Source organism: Rhododendron vialii, chromosome 8a, assembly GCF_030253575.1.
Source record: "Rhododendron vialii isolate Sample 1 chromosome 8a, ASM3025357v1".
NCBI classification, from domain to species: Eukaryota; Viridiplantae; Streptophyta; class Magnoliopsida; order Ericales; family Ericaceae; genus Rhododendron; species Rhododendron vialii.
The window spans coordinates 5,762,437-5,787,437 of NC_080564.1; the positions used below are offsets into that span (position 1 = coordinate 5,762,437).

The window sequence follows — 25,001 nt, forward strand, 5'->3', positions numbered from 1 at the left end:
GAGGCAACAGGGAGATCTAAACTCTCACTCAAAAGAGAAAGAATCTCAACTCAAATCCACAAAACGAGAGAGAGGAGAGGAGAGGAGAGATCGAGTCCAGAACCATAGGACAGATTGAGAGGAGAGGGGAGCAGTGTCTCAATTGTGCATTGGTGCACAACACGTGATAGATAGGCGACCAATGTGCATTGGCGCACGCCGCACAACACACGTGCTTTGCGCTCATTATGAGGTGCGGGTCTTGTTATTGATCTAAACCCTTCAATTTTTCGTCTTGTCGAGTAACCAATCTGTGTAAAAATTCAGGTTGATCGGACATTGGTAATTGTTGGATCGGTATGCATTTACCTTACAGTTTCCACTTAAAACCATTTCTATTTTTCTTCAAGAAAAATGCATTCTGAAAACATAGGTATCGATGTCCAATCAATCTGAGTATTACATGATATAACTATCGACCGAAAGAAAAAATAAATGGTAATTTGAGATCCGGGGTGTGCCCCATAATGGATACACAGCAAGTTTTTTTTTTGGTAAATGATGCGTTTTATAGCCAACCAAACAAGAATCTCAGGGGAGAACCCTTTATACAAACAATCTTTACAAAGAGAACCTACTACACACTACAAGAATCAATCAATCTAGCAAACTAGTAGAAATGCGCCAAAGATCACATAATCTTTGGTTCGTTACAATTTTAGGGATGTTCCTTCATGTACAAATTCTAAGTCTCATATTTTCTGTTATACAAGCTAAAATACGATCTGGATTCTTTGGGTTCCCTCCAAAAACACGAGAGTTCCTCTCAAGCCAGATGAAATATATCCCAGCAGCAAGTGAAAGCTTGAACACAAGAGCACGGAATGAATTCCCTTTGCAGAGGCTAATGGCATAATTCAGCTCATTCTCCCATTCACAAGCTGGTCTAAGAATCTGAAATTTGTTGAGAATAGATTCTCATATTTGTCTAGAATAAATGCAGTCAAAAAATAGGTGAGAAACAGTTTCCTCTTTCTGCGAGCAAAGAATGCAGAGAGGGTCTATTTGCATGCCCCATTTCATGAGTCTATCTTTTGTCGAAAGCTTGTGTTGTGTTGTGCATTAGAGAGAGAGAGAGAGAGAGAGAGAGAGAGAGAGAGAGAGAGAGAGGCATTTTTCAAGTGAGCCAAGTACAGATACCAATGACAAGGGTCACAGGAGCTACTAGAGTTCTCTTGATGGGTTCATTTCATGTACTCTCTCTATCACATGGATTGGATTGAATGGCCTCCATTTGAACATGAGTTATTGATGCGTGTGTGCTCTCTTTTGTCCAATCGAATATCTTACCAACCAAATTAATTACATTCAAATTTACTGAATAATGATGATGAAAGGAGAAGAAGAAGGCACCAGCATACTTACTTTTTCTTGAGATTAGGATCGACTTGTGGTCCATCTATATATTGGTTTTTAATGACTGGCTTCCTACGTAATGAACTGTCGAATTTGGTAAACCAAATTGGACCCTTTCGTTTAACTCAATTGTGTCCAATTTCAAGTTTTCATATCTTTTTTGCAAACATAGATTTGCTCTAGTATTGCAATCTTATAGTAACAACTAAGGCCTTTTTTGGCTAAATAATCTTCTAAGATTATTATTTTTTATCCATATTTAAAAAGATTTTTGCATGTGTTACTTTTGCGTTAATGTTTTGTGAATTAGTGGTTTATCTCAGCGAAAGGAATCTAAAAAGTAAAAAATTATATTCAAAACTTATAAAACTTTTTTGAAAAAAAACATAAATAATCCCAAACAGACTGATTTTTGAATTTTTTTTATTCAAAAAATAATTAGTCTTCAATGTTATTTTTCTTTTTCGATACTTCGCATCAAGATGAACCAATAATTCACATAAAATGACACAAACTAATAAGTGTGAAGAAAATTTGAATAAAGACAAAAAAAAAAAGACTGCTGGTTTTGTCACTCCCTTTTTTGTTAACGCCACTCCCCTGACGTTAACAAAAAAGGGAGTGGCAAAATCATTTTCAAAAAAGAAACAAGCTTAAGTGTGGAGTAAGTAAAATAATATGTCAATCCCAAGGAGTTGGTCTCAAGTAGTCTTGACCTGGGATTTATGTATTTGCTCTAACCTGAAATCTCAGATTTGATTTTCTTGCCAACAATTTTTGAAGCCATCTCACACCCGCTGTCACGTCCCAACTCTAGTACGGGTCACGTGACCGGCCGGTGACAGAATCACCAAGGCCTCCAACATTCAAAGCATACTAATTAACGTATAAAGAGTTAATTACTATTTAATTAACCAAACAACGCATCCAGCCCTCAACTTGCTATCTACAATAACCTGGAAAATTAGAAAAAAATTTCATAAGCCAAAGTTCGGGTGAGAAACGTATACCAAAATTACAAGTTTGACCATGGAAATACCTTACTTAATAAAACAGTTCAAGAATAAAGCAACATTTCAAGTAATCTCATCAAATTTTCTAGTAACATGCATTTTGATCCTTAAATTCAATTATTTGGTCCAAAAGATGGACACTTTTCTTCTTCCCTTTCACTTTTGCACATTCGAGCGGTAATAACATTCAACGGTATTTTTGTCAGTCGGTTGGGGAGCGACCCCATTGAAGAGTGGTAAGATATCGTTACCCAGTGATGCTTGACTACATCTCCTACCTTATTACTTCATGCCACTAGTTTCTTTACATGTTCCCTAGCGCTCGAGACACCGTTCGAATGATTCATATTATCACAAGCATATACTAACAAGAAGTAAAAGCCAAGCTCCCAAAACATATTGTCATGGTCTAGATTAACTATAATACAAAAGATTTAATAAACAGGCCATCACATGTTTTTTATTCAACGTCACCAATTAAACCAAGAAAGCAGATCGAATTCCACACTTTTCAGCAAAAACAAGCAATGGCATTTTATCCCAAAATTCAGAAAAATACATGTAACCAAGGTATGCGCAACTCACCAAAAATGATGCGTCTAACTTGACTTGGCACCGAACTAGCCCAAGGCACTAATACCTATACAAAATTTACCACAATTACTATTTGTTACAGTTGAACGTAATGGGGTAAACTAATTTCCAAATCGGGCCATCAAATTGGCTTATGGACTGTTTTTATAGTTCTAAAATGACAATATTATATACGTAACCTATTGTCTCTTCTGAAGCTATGGGTAAAAAAAAAACACAAATTGGAATAGAATTCCTACAGTTGCTAGGGTAGATATATACGTTGGAATTTTGCAAAGTCAATCTCTTAAATGGAGGCTTATAATAGTCATAGCATCAACAGCAAATAATCTACTTGAATCAATTAACGGCGACGAGTTTCGAAACCAAACTCTTTGCCGGAAGGGGTTTCACTTGTGTGAAAATTTCAGGGGTCCGGGTGCTGTGTATGCGAGAGGAGAAAAGATATGGCGGAAGGTGAGAGGGAATGACCAGATCGATGCGATGCTATGTGCATTGAACGTGTGTGAGTTGTACGAAATTTAGCCCCAAATCTGCTTCCTCTACTATAAACAGAATACACATCTCCTATTGTTATCGATAAAATAGATTAATGGGTGGGAAGATTACCAACAGAAACTGTCGAAATCCTCTGGTGAAACGACCCGAACGGCAAGCGGTGAATCTCGGCAAAAGGAAATGCGTAATGGGTACAGGAGCCTCTCTCCCTTTCTTTACTCTTTTTATCTCTTTTTTGTTTACTTTGTTTTTGTCTTTTGAATTGATAATTAATACTTATAATAGGATTATATATATATATAGACACACACACGCAAAAAGACACCTGTAATAATTCTCATGACTCAGCAAATTTCACGTCCCGTTAACGCAAACTTTGACCAAACGCCTTCAGATTTCAGTCTCTGAAAAATCTAAAAAATTCAACACAAGCTAATAATAATTTAAGGGTCACCGTGGCGGTGTCGGATTTTTTTAAGGGAAAATCCCAACGTTGCGTTACTCATACAGTGTGTCGGGTTTCTATTCGGACCACGGGACTAAACTACTACTTTAAAAAAAAAAAAAAAAAGGTAGGATTTTACACCCGCGCATATGCGTGGAAAACGGTTGTCTGAGGTACGTGTAAACTGGTCTGAGACACCATGCATTACCAAAAAAGGAAAAAAAAAAAGTTTCATATGTTTGTTTGTAGAGAAGAGGCGTGTTGAGATAAAATAGTGGTGCATTTACAACTCGTTTGGTCGGTTCATATTTTTTTTTTTTTATTTGTTTAAAATAAGCAATCAGCAAATATAAGTTTGTTGGTGGGCGTATTTGCTTATTATTTATTGACCAAAATCTAGAAACATATAGTAGTAAACAAAAAAATAAAAGCAAACGCATTTGCTTATTCGTCATACTTTTTTACTTTTTTTTTGGAAAGACATCATACTTTTTTACTATAAAGGAAATCTAATGGACCGTTAAAAGATTCTTTGTTTCATTGTATTGTCATTTGGATTGTATCTACTCATTTTTACGAACTCGATTATCCAATTTAAACATTTTGTGGGTCTTTTACGATATCATTCGGATAATAAAAATTGCTCAGTATTTAAAATTTATTGAAAAAAAAAATCATGCCAAAAATTTTATCCATCGAATATCAATAAATACAAATCCGAATTGAAACACATTCGTTAACAAGAAATGGATTAGCACACTGTACTAGAAATTATTTCAACATAAACAAATTGCGCTCATGTATTGATGATTGTTACTTAACTTGATTTTGTCGCCTAGTTTTAAAAAGTACATGACTCGAAAAAAAAAAAAAAGGGTTCAGCTCATCTCTCGTCTATGAAAAGGAACTAGACCGTTCAATTGACTCGTTTATGAGTCTCTGCCGGTTCGACTTTAATGATATAAATACTTTGTATTTTAGAGATTGTTGAGAACATTAGTCACACCAAAAATTAGGTTGACTAAATATTTTTTGGTACTTTGTCAAAATACATTTATTTTTTAACATAACAAAGATCACAACATCGTATCAGAATTCAACCCATTTATCTCGAGACAAAAACAAATGCATTCCAAAATTATATCATTCGGTGTCCGATCAACCTAATTTTTGACATGATTGATATTGTCAACAAACTACTATAAATTGTTAGTGATTTAAATCATCAAAGGGGCCAACAAAAGAGCTAATTGGACGGTCTGGTCTAATCAAATAGTCCGATGATCCTCTTCCTAAAAAGAGGGTTCAAATAAAAGATAAGATAGGGCACCCGCTTCAGCCATTCATTTAGACACGGACGACTCAGATGTAATTCGAGTTTCTATAAATTTGAATCGTCCATTGTTAGAATTAAAATCCAAACTATTCATTGCCGAATTAAACGTCCAAATCGACATCATTACACGCTGTAAGGCCGAAGTGCCCCGTACATCCCCACGTTGAAAAGAATGTTCACTCGAGTCTCGACGTTAAAGTCAAAAACCTATTTGTGATTACAGTTAAAGTCGGGAAAATTTTAAAATAATACCTGAACTTTGTATCAAATGTCACAGAGACACCTGAACTTAAGTTTATTTCAATTAAACACATGTACTAACAAAATCTCCAAATTTAGACACTTAAACTTAAGTTTATTTCAATTAAACACATGTACTAACAAAATCCCTAAATTTAGACCCCCGCCGTTATACTCCGTCCCAAAAATTGTTGACATGGCATCTTCAATCCATTTAAGTTGCCTCATTGCACATGTTTCTAACAAGAGACGATGCACCCAAGCGAAACCCATAGGCAGACTTCAGGTCTAGGGTTGAAGTGAGGGAAATGGTGGAACAATAGGCAGACTTCTGGAGAGAGAAATTGAAGGAAATCAATTAGGTTAAGGTATGTTTTTTTGCCCAAATCTAGTTCTTCTTTCTGCTCGGCATACTTCTAATGATGGGTTTCGCTTGGGTTCATCATCCCCTGTTGGAAACACGTGTAATGGGGCAACTTAAACGGGTTGGAGATGTCATATCAACAACTTTTGGGACGGAGTATAACGACGAAGGTCTAAATTTGGAGATTTTGTTAGTACAGATGTTTAATTGAAATAAACTTAAGTTCATGTGTCTAAATTTGAAGATTTTATTAGTACAAATATTTAATTAAAATAAACTTAAGTTCATGTGTCTCTTTGTCATTTGATACAAAATTCAGGTGCCACTTTGCAATTTTCCCGTTAAAGTCCCACCAAATTTTCAGTGATTTTCAGAAAATTTGTTTGGTGAACTTACCCCAGAAACACACTCCTCTCTTTGCCTTCTGTCAAGAAAACGTTTCATCTTTATCCCACCCGTGTTCCTTTCAGATTTCAAACACTTGCACCAAAATTTCACATGCTGTTGCTTCTTCGAGTAACTCTCTCTGTCTCTATTCCTTTCCCAACTATCCCCTTTGTTTTTTCCAACCCTTTGGCTTCTACTCCTACCATGTTTCCCCATTTCTGAATATCTCTCTCTCTCTCTCTCTCTCTCTCTCTCTCTCTCTCTCTCTCTCATATATACTTTACTTCTCTGATCTCTAAGGTAATTTTACTCTTCACCAATTCAAGCTTCTTGATTTTTTTAATGTTTCTGCTTTTTTAATAATCTCAATTGTGCCGGAGGTTTTTTTTTTCAAGAGTGGGTTACTCTAATCTTTTCTCCTTGAGGTTTAATTTGATTTGAATCTGTCGTTATGTTTTCTCTTTGGGGCGTTCTGAGATCTTAATTTTTTTTGTGGGTTTAGAGTTTTATGTTTTTTAAGTCACTGCTTGTGGGCTGCTTCTATTTTCCTTTGTGGGTTCCTTGGATTGTATCTGTTTCTGGGTTACTTTGCTCTTCATTGTGTTCTTTTATCCTTTTTCTTATATGGGTGTAAAAGACATTTCTTCTCTTGATAATTGAAGTGGAGTTCAGTTAAAAAATATATTAAAAAAAAGAAAAAAGAAAGAAGTGGAGTTATGCCTTCTCTTTAGTTGTTCTTTGAAGAATTGTCTTTAATGCATCTTGTTAGAACTTCCGTTTAAAGGCAATTTCAGTTTAGGGTTAGGGCTAAGGATATCACTATTCTTGTTTATAGAAGTCTGGGTTGTATTCGTTAATTAGTCTTTTGAAAACATTTTTTGAATTGCAGTTTGAAGGCAATGTCACAAGGCTATGGGATTGAGCTCTACTTTGATCCAGCACTCGAAAACCAGGTCCTTAAGGCCTGGAATGTACTGGCTCGCCGCCAAATAAGTACTCACCTGATCGAAATAGAATCCAGACCTCACATTACCCTCTTCTCCACTCCTTTTACCGACCCATCAAAGCTTGAAAACATAGTCAAAATTTTTGCTTCAAAGCAAGAATCCTTACCCATATGTTTCTCCTCAATCGGAAGCTTCCCAAATGACAATAATGCCTTATTTCTTGCCCCAACTCCATCATCAGCCCTCCTTCAGTTCCATTCCCAATTGTGGGATGCCATGAAAAAGGAGGGCATTGAAATTGGGGAGGAATATCGCCCTGACTCATGGATTCCTAACTGTCCTGTTGCTGAAGAAGTGCCCAAGAGTCGAATGGCTGAGGCCTTCACTGTTTTGAGGGACTTGAAATTGCCGGTCACTGGGTATGCAATGGATATTGGTTTGGTGGAGTTTTCTCCGGTTCGTGAAATCTTCTCATATATGCTTGGAAACACAGTAGAAGCATGAGGTTTGAAATTTGTTTTGTTGTGTTCATGTTGAATTAGATTTTATCTTTTGAATGTGCTATATTTTGCTGATGTAGAAACCAAACACAGTTAGTAACAATGGTTCAGTTAACAGCAGGGTGAAGAATTCTGTCTTTACTGTGAAAATTACTTGTGCTTGATTTGGCTGGATAAAGTTACATGCTTAGTTCAGAATCTATTTTGCTCTTATTCAGGTTTTACGTGGATTTTTTTATTTTATGTTTTTGACTATCTGATCTTATATGGATGTACAGATCCTTTTGTTTGGCTCCTCCACTGGATTCTCTTCAGGTTAATGTGAATATAATAATGGAAAGAAGGAAAAAATATTGTGCTTTTTGCATTTTAAATCAAGACTTCATAATAACTTACACTTGAACTGCATAGGCAATATGATATGCGCCCAGATAGGGTATGCTGAATAGCTTTCTCACTCTCATTGACATTTACAAGTTGTAATTGCTCCTAGTCTCCTGGATCTCTTTTACTTTCTTATCTGTATATTTTATTTTCTTAGTTAAAGTATAGCGAAGATGGTGAGGAAACTAAAATGAAAGTGGAATGTCAAATCCAAGAATCTTTAATTAATGTAGTTGTTAGGAGCTTATTTTCAAAAGGTTTGTCAGTTTATTGTTTATGAGATTAGGTTTCTCTATAGAACTAGGATATTTAGAAGGTTAGTGTTTGTCTTGTACTTAATAAGTTGCTAGGAGCTTAGGTTTAGAAGAGTTCGGTAGTTTTTTACTTTGTTTTTTCAACATAACTAGGATATTTGGGTTATGGAAGTATGAGAAAAATGGTTGAGGGAGTAGATGGTGTTCCATTCGGTATGTGTCTAGTTGAAGGAGAGAGAGGAAGACGGGATTGAAGGGAACTGGTTCTTCTGTTTGGTACAGGAGATAGGTAGACGGAAGAGAGGACAAGAAAGAGTGGGGGATCCATAAATCCTCTTGGCTCACGTTACGCTATCCACCCAATGGGCCGGCTACCAGATAAGGATCTATTTTATTCTCACTTTCTTAGCCTTTTGTTCCTTGAGAGGATAGTTGGAATTTAAAACCTCTTTACGTCCTTTGGTTTGAGTATTTCGATCATGGATATGGGTATGGAAAAGGAAATGGAAAAGATGAAGGATGTAAATCATGTAACCCTTGAGAGCCATTGTGTCCTTTAAGTTTTCTATTTCTTTGTTCTCCTTTCATTGGCCAAATCCTTGATCCAGATAGAGCCTAAATTGTCTCAGCCAAGCTTCAATCCCTTAGAGTACCCATTTCCTTCCTTCCATTCTTTCCCTCCTTTACATCATTGCCACCAAACTTGGTGTCGAGGCCTGGGGAATCTGGCTGATGATTGGGATCTTTTATTTTAAGGATTTGTTCAACACTGTTCTGTTCCGTGCAAGTGCGGTGAACTTGTAGATTAATGGAAGAGGAGCATTCAGTACCTTGTTTGTACATAACCCATCATGTTTGCTAGGTAATAAAATGTAGTCTAGAACAAAGATAAATGCTACTTTGAAATCATTTTAAGACGAGGAGGTTTATTATCGAAATAGAAAGCGTGACCTCCACAATGGCATATGACCGGCTTATTACTTTTGACGATTGATTAGGAAAGAGAGGTTAGGTAGGACATTTCCTCGTGAAATGTATATGTGCTCCAGATGGGAATGTCATCAGACAGCTGCAAGAAGAAATGTTCTTTGTTGTTCACAGTAGTGATGGATTATCTCATTTTGCATTATACTATCGGAAGTTGTTACAGGATCAGAGGAAAGGACTGTTAATTGGTTGCACTAATTGGTTGTTGGTTGGGCTGGCCTAGTTTAAGGATTATGGCAATATTACTACTGTAGTAAATACAAGTAGGGTATCAGAGGAAAGCTCACTGTGTGATCTTGCCTGAAATGGAGAAATATGTCATATCTCTTGATGTGCAGAAGGTTTTCTTTTGACGTGTAAATATTGGTAAATTTGGTGGAGGGCAATTAATCTTATTATATGACTCATGTCTTGTTGATGTGAAGTGATGTTGTGCTTCTTTGCCTCGAGAATTTGACAGGATCGAGTTAAAGTCTGATTTCACCTTGTGCGTTAGATATGGTCTCTTGGTCCCCTATAATCATTTTTTTTTTTTGCGATTCAGGATCAGAACATCTTTCTGGTTTTGACTGAATTAGGCATCTGCTAGCTCGATTCTGAAAGTCCATGTAACGTTATTAAGCCAGTTTGTTGGTTTCATATGCTGAGTAAAAGACTAGAATAGCTAGCCCTTGTGGGTACCCTCTCGTATCCTGGCATATGCGTCAACCATTTGTTTGAATCATGATAAATGTTGGAAGTTGGAACAACAATACTCCTCTTTCCTTACATTTTTTGAATTGAATTTGGGTAGACCTTCAACTTTCATCATCATCATCACCTGATTATGCTCATTGTAATCCCTTCGGTGAAAATTCGGTGTTTCATAATCTGCTTTATATTTTTTGCGGGTTGTGTAAGTTATTATGCAATAGCAAGGTGATTTGATCTACACAGAAGTTTTGACAAAAAAAAAAAATTACGACAACATTGGATAACATAAGACTTGCGTTAGTTCAGAAGTGTGCCAGCATTCATGATGAGAAGGGAGAAGATATGCATTATAAGCCATTAAGCGTTACAATGCTCGGTTCTCTCATAGCCTCTCTTTTTTCCTCTTCTTCTGTCTGTTACATAAATCTTGCTCGAAAATACAATCGATATACAGTACTCTGGGAGGAATGTAATGTACAGTATATCTCAAATAAACAGCAGTGGTGTAACTAAAAGGCGTATCTCTTGCCTCGACCCTCAGCCTCTGTAAGAAACCCTATTATCTATGTAGTAACTCTGGGATTACAGTATAGTTCAAAAATCTCAGGACAATGTCAAACAAACATCAGTGTATCACTGGAAGGCACTTCTAGGGCAACATTCCTTCCCAAGTTCCCATCTTGAAATACATTATTCTATGTCCAGCAAAAAGAAATATATCTTAGTATTTGATAAGAATATGTCTCACTATCAAATTCTGTAGATCAGTTCAGTAATATGTGCAAGAATGGAAGTATAAAATTAGAGAATGACCCTTAACCAAGAGACAAGCCATCTTCCCTCCCGAGCATTTCCAACAAAAGATCATTCCAAGCATCAATGGGCCCAGGCAAGCACCAGTGGACACAATCATCATAGCCCTTCATCCATTTGTTAACCCAGTAAGATCCGGGGTGCCCATCTGGCCTCAACAACATAGCCCTAGTAACATCCAAAGATTGTAAGTTTATCCCACTTTTCTCCCCAATCTTTTTCGGCCTTTCGATTTCCTCCACTTGAATTCTCCTTAGTTCAAGTGGAGTAGTGATTCTTAGGATTCGGAGATGTTTTTTCGGCTTGAATTTGTCACTGTATTTGCTTGTGTTGCACTTCCATGTGTAGTAGACTTTAGGAGGGCTTTTAAGTCGTATCCTTGTAATCCTGTTTTTCTTGTAACTCTGATCCGTTTGGATTTCTTAATGAAGATTTGCCTTTCAAAAAAAAAACGAATTCTCCGTAGTTCCAATTCAAACCCTCCCAAGTCAATCTCATCTTCACCCTAAGGACTAGCCCTGTTGGGATTTATCCCACATCGGTTAATTATCTCCTCCAAAACTAGTATATAAGCCTGGGCAGCCTCTCCACTCTTTGTCAATTGGTTTGGAGTTGGATGCTTTAACATGGTATCAGAGCTAGGCTTTCGGAGGCTTTTCCCCGTTGTTGGTGCCATAGTTGCACTTTGTTTCATTGTGATCCGTGTGTTTCAGATCCTTTGTTGACCTCTCCACGTGCAAATCGGGGGTCGCACATGCGGGGGAGTGTTGAGATTTGTCCCACATCGGTTAATTATCTCTTTCAAAACTAGTATATAAGCCTGGGCGGCCTCTCCACTCTTTGCCAATTGGTTTGGAGTTGGATGTTTTAACAAGTCCTGTTGCAATTTCCTCCATTGTCCCAAGTCCCGTTTTCGAAATGGGCCGGTGAAAACGTCCATAGAAAAGTCACCATTCCCTTGCATTCATTGCATCCGATGATCCGGCTCGAGTGCCAATCTGAATGACAATCGGACAGCAGATTCGAGTCCACAATCTGTGATATTTGGTTCGTTGCAAAAAAACACATCCAGTCATGTTTTTGCCCTGGAATAGGTACATCTTTCAGAAGAACCAGTGGGCGTCAGAGAGGATCGCGTAGTCTAGGGTAGGTAGTCTTGTGGCACATTTTTCATCAGTCGAAAATGCCGGTGTTTGAGCCGTTGATGAATCTTTCCTTGGACGACAGAAGAAACTTGGTCCACAGGATCATGAGGGTAAAATCATGGTGAGGGAAGTGCCATGTTCAGAACCGCTATTCCGAGTCCTTGTAAATGTCTGTCGGAATTTCCTCCTGCAAAAATTTGTAAATGCCTGTTGGGTTATTGTGTGGTTTTTAATTTTTTTTTTCCCAATATTGTGGTTTTTAAATCGGTTAACAAATTTTTCCGAGTAATTGCTTAAATATGTGTTAGCAAACCTGAAGCTGATTATTAGACAAGGGACGTGTAGGTGCACGTAGGCAGGAAAGTTAACTCATTCTGTTTTCATATTCCAAGAGCCTTAGCATCCTTGTAGCCTGTAGGCCAACACAAGTAATCTACAAGAGCATCGTAATTTCTACAAGCAAAGCATATTAAGGGTAGGATATTTTGACCCATCGATGCGTTCAGGGTAAACTGCAACCAATGGCTAGGCTAGAAATTTTTATCAAGATAGGCGCGGCGTTGAAAAATTTAAACTCCCAGAATCAATCTTCTGAATATATGATGAATACAGTTGTCCACGTTTTTTTTTGGCTAAGCTAAGGTACAAGGTGGAGAAGGGGTTGACTTGTGTAGCTTATCACCCCTGAGCGTGGCTATAGGGATTTCAAACCTGCAACAGGTTCTAAAAGGATCAGTCACTCATAAATTTCTACCTGCACGTCAAGGTACGAGCAGAACAAAGACCTTTTTCACATGGCATTTGGTTTACAAGCGTGTGCTATCGCAAACAAATTCGACCATGTGAGTCTGCAACCATGGAAAAGAACAACATTTAAACTCAGCTACTTCGTCAACTCGTCCGCCACCAAATCGTTAGGCATTCCCGCAATCAACTACTAATACTGTTTTAGAGTAATCCACAACTTTACATTAAAGCATTAGAATGACTTTGACTTTTACCTTTACGATAGCGTTACCAATTTGAATAATTGACCAAATTTTTCGCACATTCACAGATCAAGTAGGAATGGATCTGGTATGAGACATAACTTCCTACTCACCCTGCCTTATTGCAAAAAATTATTTTGTGCTCCACTTCCGAGTATGTAATCCCACACTTTTGTGAGAGGAACAAGCATTACTCCTGGAGCACAGAATAATCTCATACACTACCCGTCGAAAAACCTTCCTACCCTATTAGTAATAAAATTAGGAACGATAAACAAAAAGAAATTTCAAACTCCCTTTTTTTTTAAATCCACTCTTTTTTCATCCTCATGAATTTACTATGTTGCCATTTTTCCAATACACTTTATCACACATCCAAGGGCAAAATTGTAAATTCACATGAATAAAGACAAAAGAGAAAAGATTGTAAAAAGGGGTGTCCGAATCGTTTCCCAAAGAAATAAGCGAAAAGTAGAGAATATCTGGCCCCACACAGAACCAACCGCCTTCCTTTATTTTTAGAAGGAGAAAAAGCACAGCAGAAACAAGGGAGGAAGAAGGCAGCAGTGGAAGTCTGATGTGGTTTCAAAAGCACATCATTCTAGTCGAGGTTTGGCCTTGTACTTGGTATTTTCCCCAGAACCTTGAACGTTAACTGAAGGCCTCCACTAGTAGACAGCAGCATGACTCTGATAACAAAGCATGTAAAATCCACTAGTACTGAGCATGGTTCGAAATACGGTATCAATTGCAATGTCAGAGTTTCGGGGCATAACAGTCGTAGCGCAAAGGTCAGTAACTGGAGACATGAAAATATTAAAATTTCGCACAACATAGGGAAAAATCTACCGATACCGTAACGGCCATATTGTGCCCGTAACAGCGGTAACAATACGTTACAACCATTACGTAAAGGCCAATACCGTTACATATGCGATTTTTCTTGGCACCACAATATCAGCCATAACAGGACTCGATACCAGCCAATACAGTCACATATCGGCAAATTCCATAACGTATCACCGATATTTCAAACCATGGTACTGAACGAAAATAGCAGCACCAGAGCAAGATTTGCACTGTTCTCATTCGAACGTAACAGAGTTGCAAAAGGGGACAGTAATTGAGTTGCGAAATGAGGCAATCCCCAGGTTATAATACATTTAAGAAAGAAATGGAAACTATCAACACATCAAACTATGGCGGTTGGTACATGCAATACAGTTATGGATGGAGAGGTGACAAGATACCAAAATCTAAGTAGTCAGGACTCGGGACTACAGTTGTAACTATGCAAATAAAAGGGGAGAACAAGAAGATACAAACCAGCTACCTTCAGGGAAGTTCTACAAGCTCAGTTCATATGTGTCAGCGCAAAATAGTTACAGGACAGCAGACCAAATGTGCTCTCCAAAAGTTAATATCTACAACGGGAATGGATCCGGAGTTGGCCACCATGTAAGAACAGATTTGAGCAATACAGATGCTTCTAGTACTTCAGGTGGTCTTCCAAAGGTGAAAAGAGTTCAACAGCAGAGAATAAAGTGCATCACACCTTCGAACTCATTTCCTCCATAATGCTCAAAATTTGACCAATTAGTCAACTCACTGCTTGGATTTGCCACCCTCAAAATAGCTGCAAGAGTAAAAAAAGACTAAGGATGAATTTTTGAAACGCTGAGCTCTGTAAGGCTGCCAAGTATGGCATTTTAAGTTTGCAAAAACTAGTTTTCGAACGCCGCATGCAGAAAATACAAGTATTACACACACTAAAAAAAAAAATTTGTCAGTTTCAATTCCTACAATCATGTGTATGTTGATGGCCCCACTTCTGAATCAGCTCCACTCTGGAAGATGTACCTCCATGCCTACACAAGACATAGAAAACATATCTCTCAGAGTTCTATTTCAAGTGCATTCTATACATAATATGAACTCTGACAAAATCAAGAGTCCAATGACCATAACAAAAGCTTGAATAGACGGCTCACCGGATACTAACTATGCACCAACTACGTCCTACTGCCATGAAGATTGCTTGTAGCTAGCCCTATCTCCGTCCCGCCCACCATCAGGCTCCTTTCTTTTCAGTGGTGCCATCTGATACATCTTCATATGCTCATCAGCCGAGACTTGGGGCCCACTAATGGGTAGCTGCCTTAATGTCGAAGACAACCTCTCGTCTCGACGCTCCAAATCTGTACCACCTGGGCCTGTATTGAGATCCAGGGATTGACCTCCCCATTTTCTATTTTCATGACCAAGATTACTTGTGCCACCCGGAAGGTTCACCATGTAGGGCCGAGGGTAGTGTGAAGATACTACACCTGAGGGTCCCACCATCTGCGAAGGAATGGAAGGGAAGCAAATGGGCCTACCAGAGGACGAATCATATGCCGTTGAACCACCTGAATACAAATTTGACGACACAGGAAAATTGGTCTCAAATGGGAATCCTGCATACTGAAATGGGGCAGCATGGGAAAAAGGAACAGCAGGAGCGGACGATAACACTGGGCCCCGGTAGAATTCAGGACCAAAAGAGGTGCCACCAGAGGGGGGACCCATGATCCTTGGGGACCCAGTAGCAGGAACAATGGGATAACTCTGCTCCCCTCTACCTGAGAGGACAGACGGAATTGCAATGGCTGAGTAGGAGTTGCTTGGTGGTGCGAACCATGACGAAAAATTCCCTTGCTCTGCAACATTCATTCTCAAACCAGGGATTGGTGATACAAATTGCACATTGTTTTTGGCACGTGGTGCTGTTTCAGTGGGCCCTTCCTCAAAACCAGGTCCATTGTTCAAATCAAAGTCCCTAGAACTGGCATTCAACCCAGATTTAGGTAATACACCAGACAATGACGATCTGTTGGACAACTGGGGAATTTCCAATTTATGGCTGTTGCTAACTGGAAACTGACCAACATCAGGACACTCACCAACACTGTTCAAATCAAGACCAAGTCCACCACCACGACAATCAAGTGGACCAGATTCCAAACAAGTCTCATCCAGTACATTCAGGTCAATGTCGAGACGAGGGCGTCCTTTCTTGCTATCAACAGGAGGGGAATCACTTGTACTTATAGGCATTTCCAAAACCTTTCTGGGTTCCGCTGGCCTGAACGCACTGGTAGCAGCTGATCCTTTCCATCCAAGTTCCCCCTTTCTCTTCAACAGGTTTTCCGGGGGGAAAAAGGGTCCTTTGGCAGCAGAAGCTACGGTAACTGAAGCTGGAAAGCTAGGAGACATGGAGGAAACAGGAAAAGGTAATGGGCACAGATACACAGGGGACAAATTTCCTGGAACTGATGATTTGGCAACTTCCCCTTGGGACCCATCATCAACAGGGAAACTTTCATTCAGATCAAAGTCCAACTTTACTGAAGAACCACCATTTGCACTGGAAGAACATTCCCCCATCCCACCAGCTTCAGTTTCATCCAACCTAACCCTGATAGACTTTACACACTGTTCTGTTTGTTGCACAGGGTTAGTGGAAGGCTCTTCATGGGGTGTGGGCCCATCAGGACAGTGACCACTGACATCTTTTGGTTCAGATTTCTCCTCCACACATTCCTTGTTTTGACCCAGATTTGATGAACTCAAGTCGGTTAATTGTTTCTCACTCCGCTCAGTCTGACTCACTGCTTTCGATTCAATAGCCTTCTCATCCTTCATTTCCATGCACACAAAATCAACAGATCCAGAAGGTATAGTAGTAGCATCCTTTTCTCCACCTATAGATTCTAGGTGGCTGTTCGCTGTAATGGGTGGTTTTTCCTCCGTTAAGATGCCTCTCTTGTCCTCCCTGCCCACATCCAAACAGGATCGAGAAGGTGATGCTTCATTATCTTTCTCAACTTTTTCACAAGCAGAGTCTTCTGGAAACTTTACTGCACCACTTTCGACAACCTTTTTGTCAACTTTTTCTGTTTCATCGGAATGTGGACTCCTCCCCTTAAGTTTGGAAGTTGATGGATTGTTAATTCGCACTCGGACAGCACTTGACTTTCTATGGGCATGCAACTGGTCAGCTCCTTCACCATCCACCTTGTCCCCTTTTGTACCATCTTTAGAAGAGAGAACCACTGAATCATCCTTTACAAGACCAGGTTTGCCATCTGATTTCAAGTATGAGCCAAATGCATTTCGTTGCAAATCACCACTGGAAGAATTAATTTGTCCGCTGCACTCCCCTGTCTTCTCTTCAGCGCATATTGAAGCAACTTTGCCATCTCCAGACAAGTTAGTCGACAAAGGCACAGCATTATTTTGAGATTCATTCTTAACAAGCGAAAAATCAACAGAATTACCTGCCGTAGCACGATCATTTGCCTCATTATCAGGTAGATCTGAACTTTGAGCGGTATTATCATCGAACTGTCTCGATTTCGTATCATTTTCAGAGCAAGAGTCCTCAGGGTCAGATCGTGATACATCAGACCTAGATACCTCTCCAGCAGCCACACTGGCAAGCAGATTCATCCCAACATCATCACCACCGCCCAAGGCAGTTGGACTAGCTTCAGAGAACTGGACACAGCTTTCAACCAAAGCATTCATAGGGCTGAAGGAAGCATCATATGACTCCCCATGTTTGGTTGTAGCACCTAATGGTGAAGCAGCAACTTTGGACACTTCAGTTGGCTTCTCACCATCTTCAGCAGTCCTCCTATCACTACAAGGAACAACATTTGATGACGCATTACCTTCATCCATGTTTGTGTTTGAGGCCCCGCTAGCTTTTAAGGCATCATCACTTTTCCCCTTGACTTTTATATCATGATGATCAAGCTTCTCAGACTGTGCTGAAGGAGACACCTTGACTACTGTAGCAGTGGGATCTTCAAAAGAATTTCCATTAGCAGATGGTGCAGGACTTCGACCAGTGTTCGGCAACCGGACAATCAGTCTATGGCTACTACCATGTTCTACAGGGGGCACATCAGTTGCTCTATCATGAGTCCCTCTAGTAGGTGACAACTTTTCAGAAGCCAAGTGCCTACTTAGAGAGGTTAATTTTCCCAAACTAGTTTCCTTTTGAAACCCTGATACGGTTGACCCTTGAGTAACAACATTTGACTTCCGAAGGCGAGAAACACCACCTGACATCTTACTTAAATTCACCGAACCAGCAGTAGAACTCCGCCCACGATCACTCGAGCTAGATTGGCTATTGTTCTGAGAGTGACTGGAACTGCTGCTTTTCTCCTCCTTAATTGTCGCTAGAGGCACATCTGAGGATCCACCACCAACCAAAGCAGTGGAATTCAATTCCTTTCCGCTACCTCCAGAAGAAATAACTGATGCAGCTGATTTTGTTGAGCTAGCAGAACCAAGCTTATCACATGGTGTTTTACACGCAAAAGATTGTGTGGGTCCAAAGGTACCTCCATTACGCCGGTTGTTCCCCACATGAGAAACTTCGGAAAGCACTGACCTTGATGGCCATGAACCACCTCGACTAGACCCAGACTTGGCATCAATAATATTCATTTCAGCTTCAACGCGTTTCTTCCATGTGTCAACTAAGCTCCTAGCCTTCTTCTGAATCTCAGAATGTTTATGACTTCGCAACTGATTCACTGATTTGCCAACGTTACAAGTTTGTAGTGCATGAAGATTTACAGGCAGCTTATCTAATGCTCGAAGCGAAACCAAAAGAAACTCTTCAACAGATCCATCACTTTCCTTTTGGTTATTAACATCACCTATCTTTCCCTTGTGAACCTCCTGTAGCCATTCATCCAGAACTGGTAAACCCCTAAGCTGTAAAAACCAACCAAGGCAATCAAAATTGTCTGTAACAGTTATTACACCAACAAGCATTAACCGACATGCCAAATCTAGTTTCCTTTCTACAGTTCCAGGTTGCATTAGTTGAACAAATTTCTCAACCCCTTCAAAATCTACAAGCCCGCCATTGTGAGTTATTTTAGCAATCTCAGACCTCAATATGTTGTCTGGACTCAATTGACCACAATCTGTATCATCTCCTCTGGAGACACGCTCTCGCTTGACAGGATCAGAGGCTTGCTCGCCCCGATCCCTCTTTTTACCCTTGACCTGAGAAGGTAAGGGAGAAGTACTGTTATGTATACTTTCTGAACCAGGCCTTAACTGCTGTATTCCACTTTGACCATTCAGGGGCTTTGGAGAGCGTCCCTCAGACTGCGCTGCTCCATACATTTCTAGACGTGTCTTGTCTAACAACTGGTCTACTTCTTCCTGCCGTTCCTGTCTCAAAACAAAACAACAAAATTTTATCAAGTGCATTAGAGATAATGAAGTTGCCAAATTAGAGTGTACATCACCAAAAGAATCTAAATACTCACATTAGTGTAGTCTTTATCAGTTAACCACCATAAACACTTGTTCTCAGTATCATATACTCTTCTGCACACAAATGAGGATATCCCTGAAGGAAGCTCAACACCTTTACGAAGGAATGTGACTTTACACGGGTGGAGTAACGATGCAGCTGGTATCTCATCCCTGTGAAAGGAGTAAAAAACCTCGTTGGGTGCAGCCTCTACCAATGTAGTTTTTCCAAGCTTTATGTCAGCAGGTCGGTAGAGCCAATTTACAGACAATCTGGGATTTTCCTCTTTGCCTACGATTAGAGAACGGATTACTCCAATGAAAGGTTGGGAATCTTTGGGTGGCTTGAAAAGTGCACAATCACCTACACAAATCTTGCGTCCATCCTACAAAAACAAGCAAAAGCCTAAGTAGAGAATTTAACTCCGTGGCATACAACAATTGCACTTCTAAATGGCAAATTGCTTGGGACATGAATGGGATACGGACTATGGAAATAAAAGCCATACGGACAACCAACAGAAACTACCACTAAGAATGTGAATCATAAAGTAACTATTACTCTCAAAAGTGGCTTAAAACCTACAGAACGCTTAGCTACTACTCTAAAAAGCGGCCAAAACCTACAAAATGCAAAACTAACTTCATAACTAACAATTACTGAACAATTAAAAACCAATCCCAACACAAGGCACGCTGTTAACTGGTTTCACAAGGTCAATAATAAACTTTCTCAGCATTCAATTTCAACCACCAAAAATAAAACCCAATAAAAAAAGGAGCTGCAGAAAATCAATCTGAAGACCACTTGGAGGTTTCAATCACTCGTGGAAAATGGCTTCCAATTTACACTAAATCGGCCACTAGTCCAGAAAACAGCCTTATTTCATTGAATGATCGTTGTTTACCAATTTATCAATAAGTGGAGCTATGATTAACTAAAAGCAACAAGTTACACACAATGCTGACTGCTGAGTACTAACCAATTTTTTTTTTTTAGAGATACTGGCGTAATTGAAGAAGAATTGGTTGAGGGCAGTTTAAAGATGAACAACTGCAACAAGTTAGTTTGGCGGTGGAAATGACTATCTCTACGAATATAGCATACAACCTGTGATGGAACCGAGAATGGCCAAAACTTCAATAAGGAAAAACTTACAGTATCCAATAGGCAATAACAACCAAACTGACCAACACAACCACCAACAAATTACAACCATTGAAAGAATGGGCTGACCCAACTACGAAACAGAACCTATCAAGGTGCGCAGTTGAAAGAACTCAAATATATGTGAAACCTTTGTTACATGGACTCATCCAACTGTATATTCGTTTCAGAAACTCAATGCTTGGGCATTGGATATAGAATATTTGACAATGGCACCTGGTTAAGACACCCGGGTCTGCACCTGATTAAGACACCTGGTTCCTATAATATTTATGATGGAAACAAAACTCTAATTAGCTATACAAGAAACACTCCTGACCTTCCACACGGATTGGATGTAGAAAATCCTTATTTGTCCTTGACCTCTTGACGTCAAGCACATCCCCCCAATTATTTACCATATATTATCACCAGTGACTATCGTACCTTGTCCAATAAGAATCAATTTTGCCGATACATCCCATATAACTTTTTGAGGCATCATGTATCGTAAAATTTCAGTTCATGAACATTGACAAAAGTACTGATCCTTGGACACATCCGCACCCTGTATGCTGGGTTTGTGAAGCCTGATTTGGTCTAACTTGCATTTTATTGACTATTCGGGGTTCAACCTAGACAAGAGTATCACGGTGAGGATGTAATTACACCGGTAATTGATTATGTAAACCCTAGTTTATAAATACTTGCTACACGCAGTCGATGTAACTTGTACTCCATTCTTCATTTGATACGTATTGGAAATTAGTGCGAGTCAGGGATGTACTCAACTACACAGTTGGGAAACCAAGTAAAAATAATTGTCTTTCTTACTCAGTTTGTTTGTATGGATCTCTCTTCGCACATTGCATGTTTGTTGATTTGGCCGATATCTCAACACCATACTCCTAAGTCCTACTCCTACCTGAATCCATGTAACAACTAACAGCCCAAAACCAAAAGCCAACATAAGAAACTTTCTTGGAATAAGATAAATTACCCTCTTTTTTTGTCTTTGGGGATGCCCTGGCCAAAAAAAACAATACTAGGCAACACAAATTATAATCACATCACCAATGGCCACTCAGTATGATAAATTGGCATTAACAAGCTCTTCTCAAACCATATAAACGCGTTCCGTTTCATCAACGGAGGCATTTAAAACACGATAAAACAAGAACAATCGATACAACAACATGGATACCATATCCACAAAAATGACTTCAATCAAAACACATCTCTACACACGTACACACAATAGAAACGTCAGTCTATATATGCACATGCGTATGTGTAATTTTACTTTGTAAAAACCACCGGGGGTAATCACGGCAGCTGAATCCGAACCAGCTAACGACGACGAAGACGTATCGGCCGCGGGGACTGACCACATGTGCCGGCGGCTTATCCCGAGCTGCTGCTGCTCACCTTCCCGCCGCCGACGCATAATCTCCCCCTCCGTCCATCTCCGCCGCCGCCGGTACCGCTGTATCCTCCTTCACCCCTATCGACAAACATCAATAGGAAAACCCTAGAGCGGCGATTGATTGAAATTCGAGGTGTTTGGAAACCCCAGATCGTAGCGGGGTTCACGGGGTAACGGAAACCCTAGGAGATAGGGGTCGGGCGGTGGTCGGGATTGACGGGATTGGGTGGTTAGGGCTGAGGTGGCGATTCGAGTGACGGGATTTTCTCGACGGGGAATTCGGGTGATCTTTTTTGGATCACAGAGAGAGAGAGATAGAGAGAGGATTGGGTTAGCGAAATTGAGAGATTTTTGGGGGCCGGGTTTCGAGCGAACGGAGACGTCGCGAGGAGAGAGAGAGAGAGAGAGGGTGCGATGATGGTACGCGAAAAGGGTGGACGGAATGGAGGAGTCCAGTCGGATCAAAAAAAAAAAATGTTTGGAGGAGTCCAGTGAAAGAGTCTAGGCGAGGAAGTGAACGGTGATTGATGCGTGGGGGGGGAAGGGGAACGACGCCGTACTGATCATAAATGTTTCTTTCCATTACTTGGATTTGTTGATTTTCCAGATCTACTTTGAGATTAGGAGAATCCATTTGGAGTTTGTTGTTATGTTGGATACAATAAATATTTTCGGATACTACATTTAAATAAAGGAATGCTTTTCCCTTAAATGTCAATCCCGCTGTCTACTAGCGCGGCTATTAGTGTGCGTTCTTATAAACTTATAATTTGAAACTTATTTTAGTATTTTTTGTTATGCAAAATGTTTCAATCTGAAACCCAGAATACGATGTCTATTACATTTATAGAAACAAAATTACAACAGAATGAAAAAAATAAATACAGAAACTGCAAACTGAATATGTAATACAGTTGTGAACCGAAACCCGTGTTTCATACGATGTCTTTGAAACAGATTCACCGCCTACCGGAGGGTGTTAAGGTTACTCGGCCTCTGTCTCCCAAGATTGATCCGGCTCGGACCACGAACGTCGGAACACCACCGATGAACGTCTTGGCAAACTAAGAGCTTGTTGATAACTTAAATTCATCACTTAAAACTGAATCAATTAAGTAATAAGTGATTCAGTAAGTTTAATAACGACATTATACATTACTTAACAAATTAAGTGCTACTTAAAATGTAGGCTAAAAGTTTGAAAAAAATTAAGTAGCTTTGAGCTACTTAATTCTGGCTGAATGCTTGTGGACTTGCATTTTAGCACTATACCACCACCATAAACCACTCCCACCACCACCACCACTCCTACAACCACTCCATCACCACCACCACGTCGTCCCCATCACCACCACTCCACCACCACCATCACTCCCACCACCATCACCACTACACCACCACTCCTCCACCACCACCACCACTCCCCTATCACTCCATCACCACCACTACTATTACCACACTGCCACCACCACTACCACACTATCGCCGCCGCCACCACCATAATGCTACCATTGCAACTATCACTCCACCGACACCACTCATTGTCACCATTACACCATCACTCCACCGCCACCACCACCATTACACCACCACCGGCCACCACTCACTGCCATCGTTACATCACCATCACTCTACCACCACTATCGCCAACACTCCAACACCGTCGTCGCCGCCGCCACCACTCCATCACCACCAACACACCACCACCACCACAATCACCATTCCACCATTATTATAAGTACATTGTGACCATTAGTAAATTAAGAGAGAATCAGAACTAAAATTAATTTATCATTTTTTAATTCAGTACATAATATGTTTACCAAATGGCTTTTCAGCTTAAAAAATTCAGCATTCAGTACTTAATTTTTCAGCATTCAGTTTCAGTTTTCAGTTTTATCAAACAGGTCCTAACTCAGAGTCTGTCTGTCTCTCACACAAATAATGAACTTAGGAATTTCCGATGAATTTCTCAAACTGTGTGCAGAACTTGTAAACGGGACGCGCCTTACATAGGCTGAAAGAGACCCTTATGTTGCTGCCATGGATCGAAAATACGAGCCTTGAATGCCTGAAATGAATTGGGGAAAACCCCCCAGGCCACAATGAAAAGGGGAAAACCCCCCTCATGAATATGGGTAGTAAAGGACATGCCAATCCATTCAAATTTTTCAACATTTTTTATTTTTCGTAACTTTTTTCGTAATTTTTGAGATTAATTATTTGTCTCAACGAGAGGAGTCTAGAAAGTATAAAATCATGACCGAAAACAAAAGAAAAGTTCACTAAAAATGAAAAAAGTATCAAATATCTGTATTATTTGTTTAAAATGTCGTCTTATTCGAATTTTTTTAACATCGGCCCATATTTTTATACGCTTCCGATTCGTCTTGTCGAAACGAATGATTAATCTCAAAAATTACGACGAAAAGCTAAACAAAAAGTTACGAAAAATAAAAATACCGAAAAAAAGTTTCCAAATTATAAGTTTACAATAAGAACACTCCCTTAGTAATCGGGACAAAATTTCATATGAATTTATTTCAAGAAAATAGCACCTAAAAAATTTTGACCTTGTAGTTGTAGGGTTGTAGACTTTGGAAAGAACAAACCTCGAAATGAAAATTTTCTAGTACTATTATTTTTATGTATAAAAGCTTTTTATTAATACTATTAGTTTATTTCTGCGCATGAGATTATTTCTCGATTTGTTTTGTTGTAACTATTTGAATGTAATCTTTCTACGGCCCAAAATTAAAAAAAAAAAAATTCTATTAAATGCTAATATGCTATCATCTGCTAGAAAGAAAAAAAAAGAAAAAAAAATAATTTTTAGGCCTAGCAAATTCACTTTAACCAATTTATCATTAGTGAAAAATCATTAAAAGATACTTGATTTAATTTAAGCCATACCCATCCTAATATGCAATAGTTAAAAATGCTGACTCTTTCGAATTTTTTTGTAGTTTTAACTATCGAGGCTATAATATTTGATGATGAACTTTCTATAATCCATCCAGAAAACATAATCAAATTGAGAAATCATGTAAATATATGCAAATTCTTCACCTCGATGTTATTCTAATATTGTGCATTATAATTCCCTTTACAAACCAA

The 25,001-nt window shown here is 39.3% G+C and overlaps 3 protein-coding genes across 5 annotated transcripts; 1 reads left to right on the forward strand and 2 right to left on the reverse strand.

Annotated features, from left to right (window-relative positions):
• The first annotated feature begins 6,257 nt into the window (after nucleotides 1–6,257).
• On the forward strand, nucleotides 6,258–7,941 carry LOC131298914 (uncharacterized). Of its 2 annotated transcripts, none has more exons than XM_058324414.1 (2): nucleotides 6,258–6,572; nucleotides 7,162–7,941. In XM_058324414.1, exon 2 carries the CDS (start codon nucleotides 7,172–7,174, stop codon nucleotides 7,721–7,723), a length of 552 nt encoding a protein of 183 aa, XP_058180397.1. In that variant the 5' UTR covers nucleotides 6,258–6,572; nucleotides 7,162–7,171; the 3' UTR covers nucleotides 7,724–7,941. The 2 variants fall into 2 exon arrangements, with proteins under 2 accessions (XP_058180397.1, XP_058180399.1); XM_058324416.1 differs by having other exon boundaries at nucleotides 6,264–6,401.
• A 2,444-nt stretch (nucleotides 7,942–10,385) lies between these two features.
• On the reverse strand, nucleotides 10,386–12,169 carry LOC131298501 (xyloglucan O-acetyltransferase 4-like). The gene is made up of 3 exons (XM_058323988.1): nucleotides 11,723–12,169; nucleotides 11,355–11,368; nucleotides 10,386–11,272 (listed from the first exon to the last, which is right to left on the reverse strand). Exons 1-3 carry the CDS (start codon nucleotides 11,916–11,918, stop codon nucleotides 10,853–10,855), a joined length of 630 nt encoding a protein of 209 aa, XP_058179971.1. The 5' UTR covers nucleotides 11,919–12,169; the 3' UTR covers nucleotides 10,386–10,852.
• A 1,869-nt stretch (nucleotides 12,170–14,038) lies between these two features.
• Nucleotides 14,039–22,374, reverse strand: LOC131298915 (uncharacterized). 2 transcript variants are annotated; one of them, XR_009190573.1, is made up of 5 exons: nucleotides 21,762–22,374; nucleotides 19,326–19,697; nucleotides 14,976–19,227; nucleotides 14,788–14,852; nucleotides 14,039–14,620 (listed from the first exon to the last, which is right to left on the reverse strand). XR_009190573.1 is itself a non-coding variant. In XM_058324417.1 (4 exons), exons 1-3 carry the CDS (start codon nucleotides 21,903–21,905, stop codon nucleotides 15,004–15,006), a joined length of 4,740 nt encoding a protein of 1,579 aa, XP_058180400.1. In that variant the 5' UTR covers nucleotides 21,906–22,335; the 3' UTR covers nucleotides 14,039–14,852; nucleotides 14,976–15,003. The 2 variants fall into 2 exon arrangements, 1 of the variants encoding a protein (XP_058180400.1); XM_058324417.1 differs by having other exon boundaries at nucleotides 14,039–14,852; nucleotides 21,762–22,335.
• Nucleotides 22,375–25,001: the final 2,627 nt, after the last annotated feature.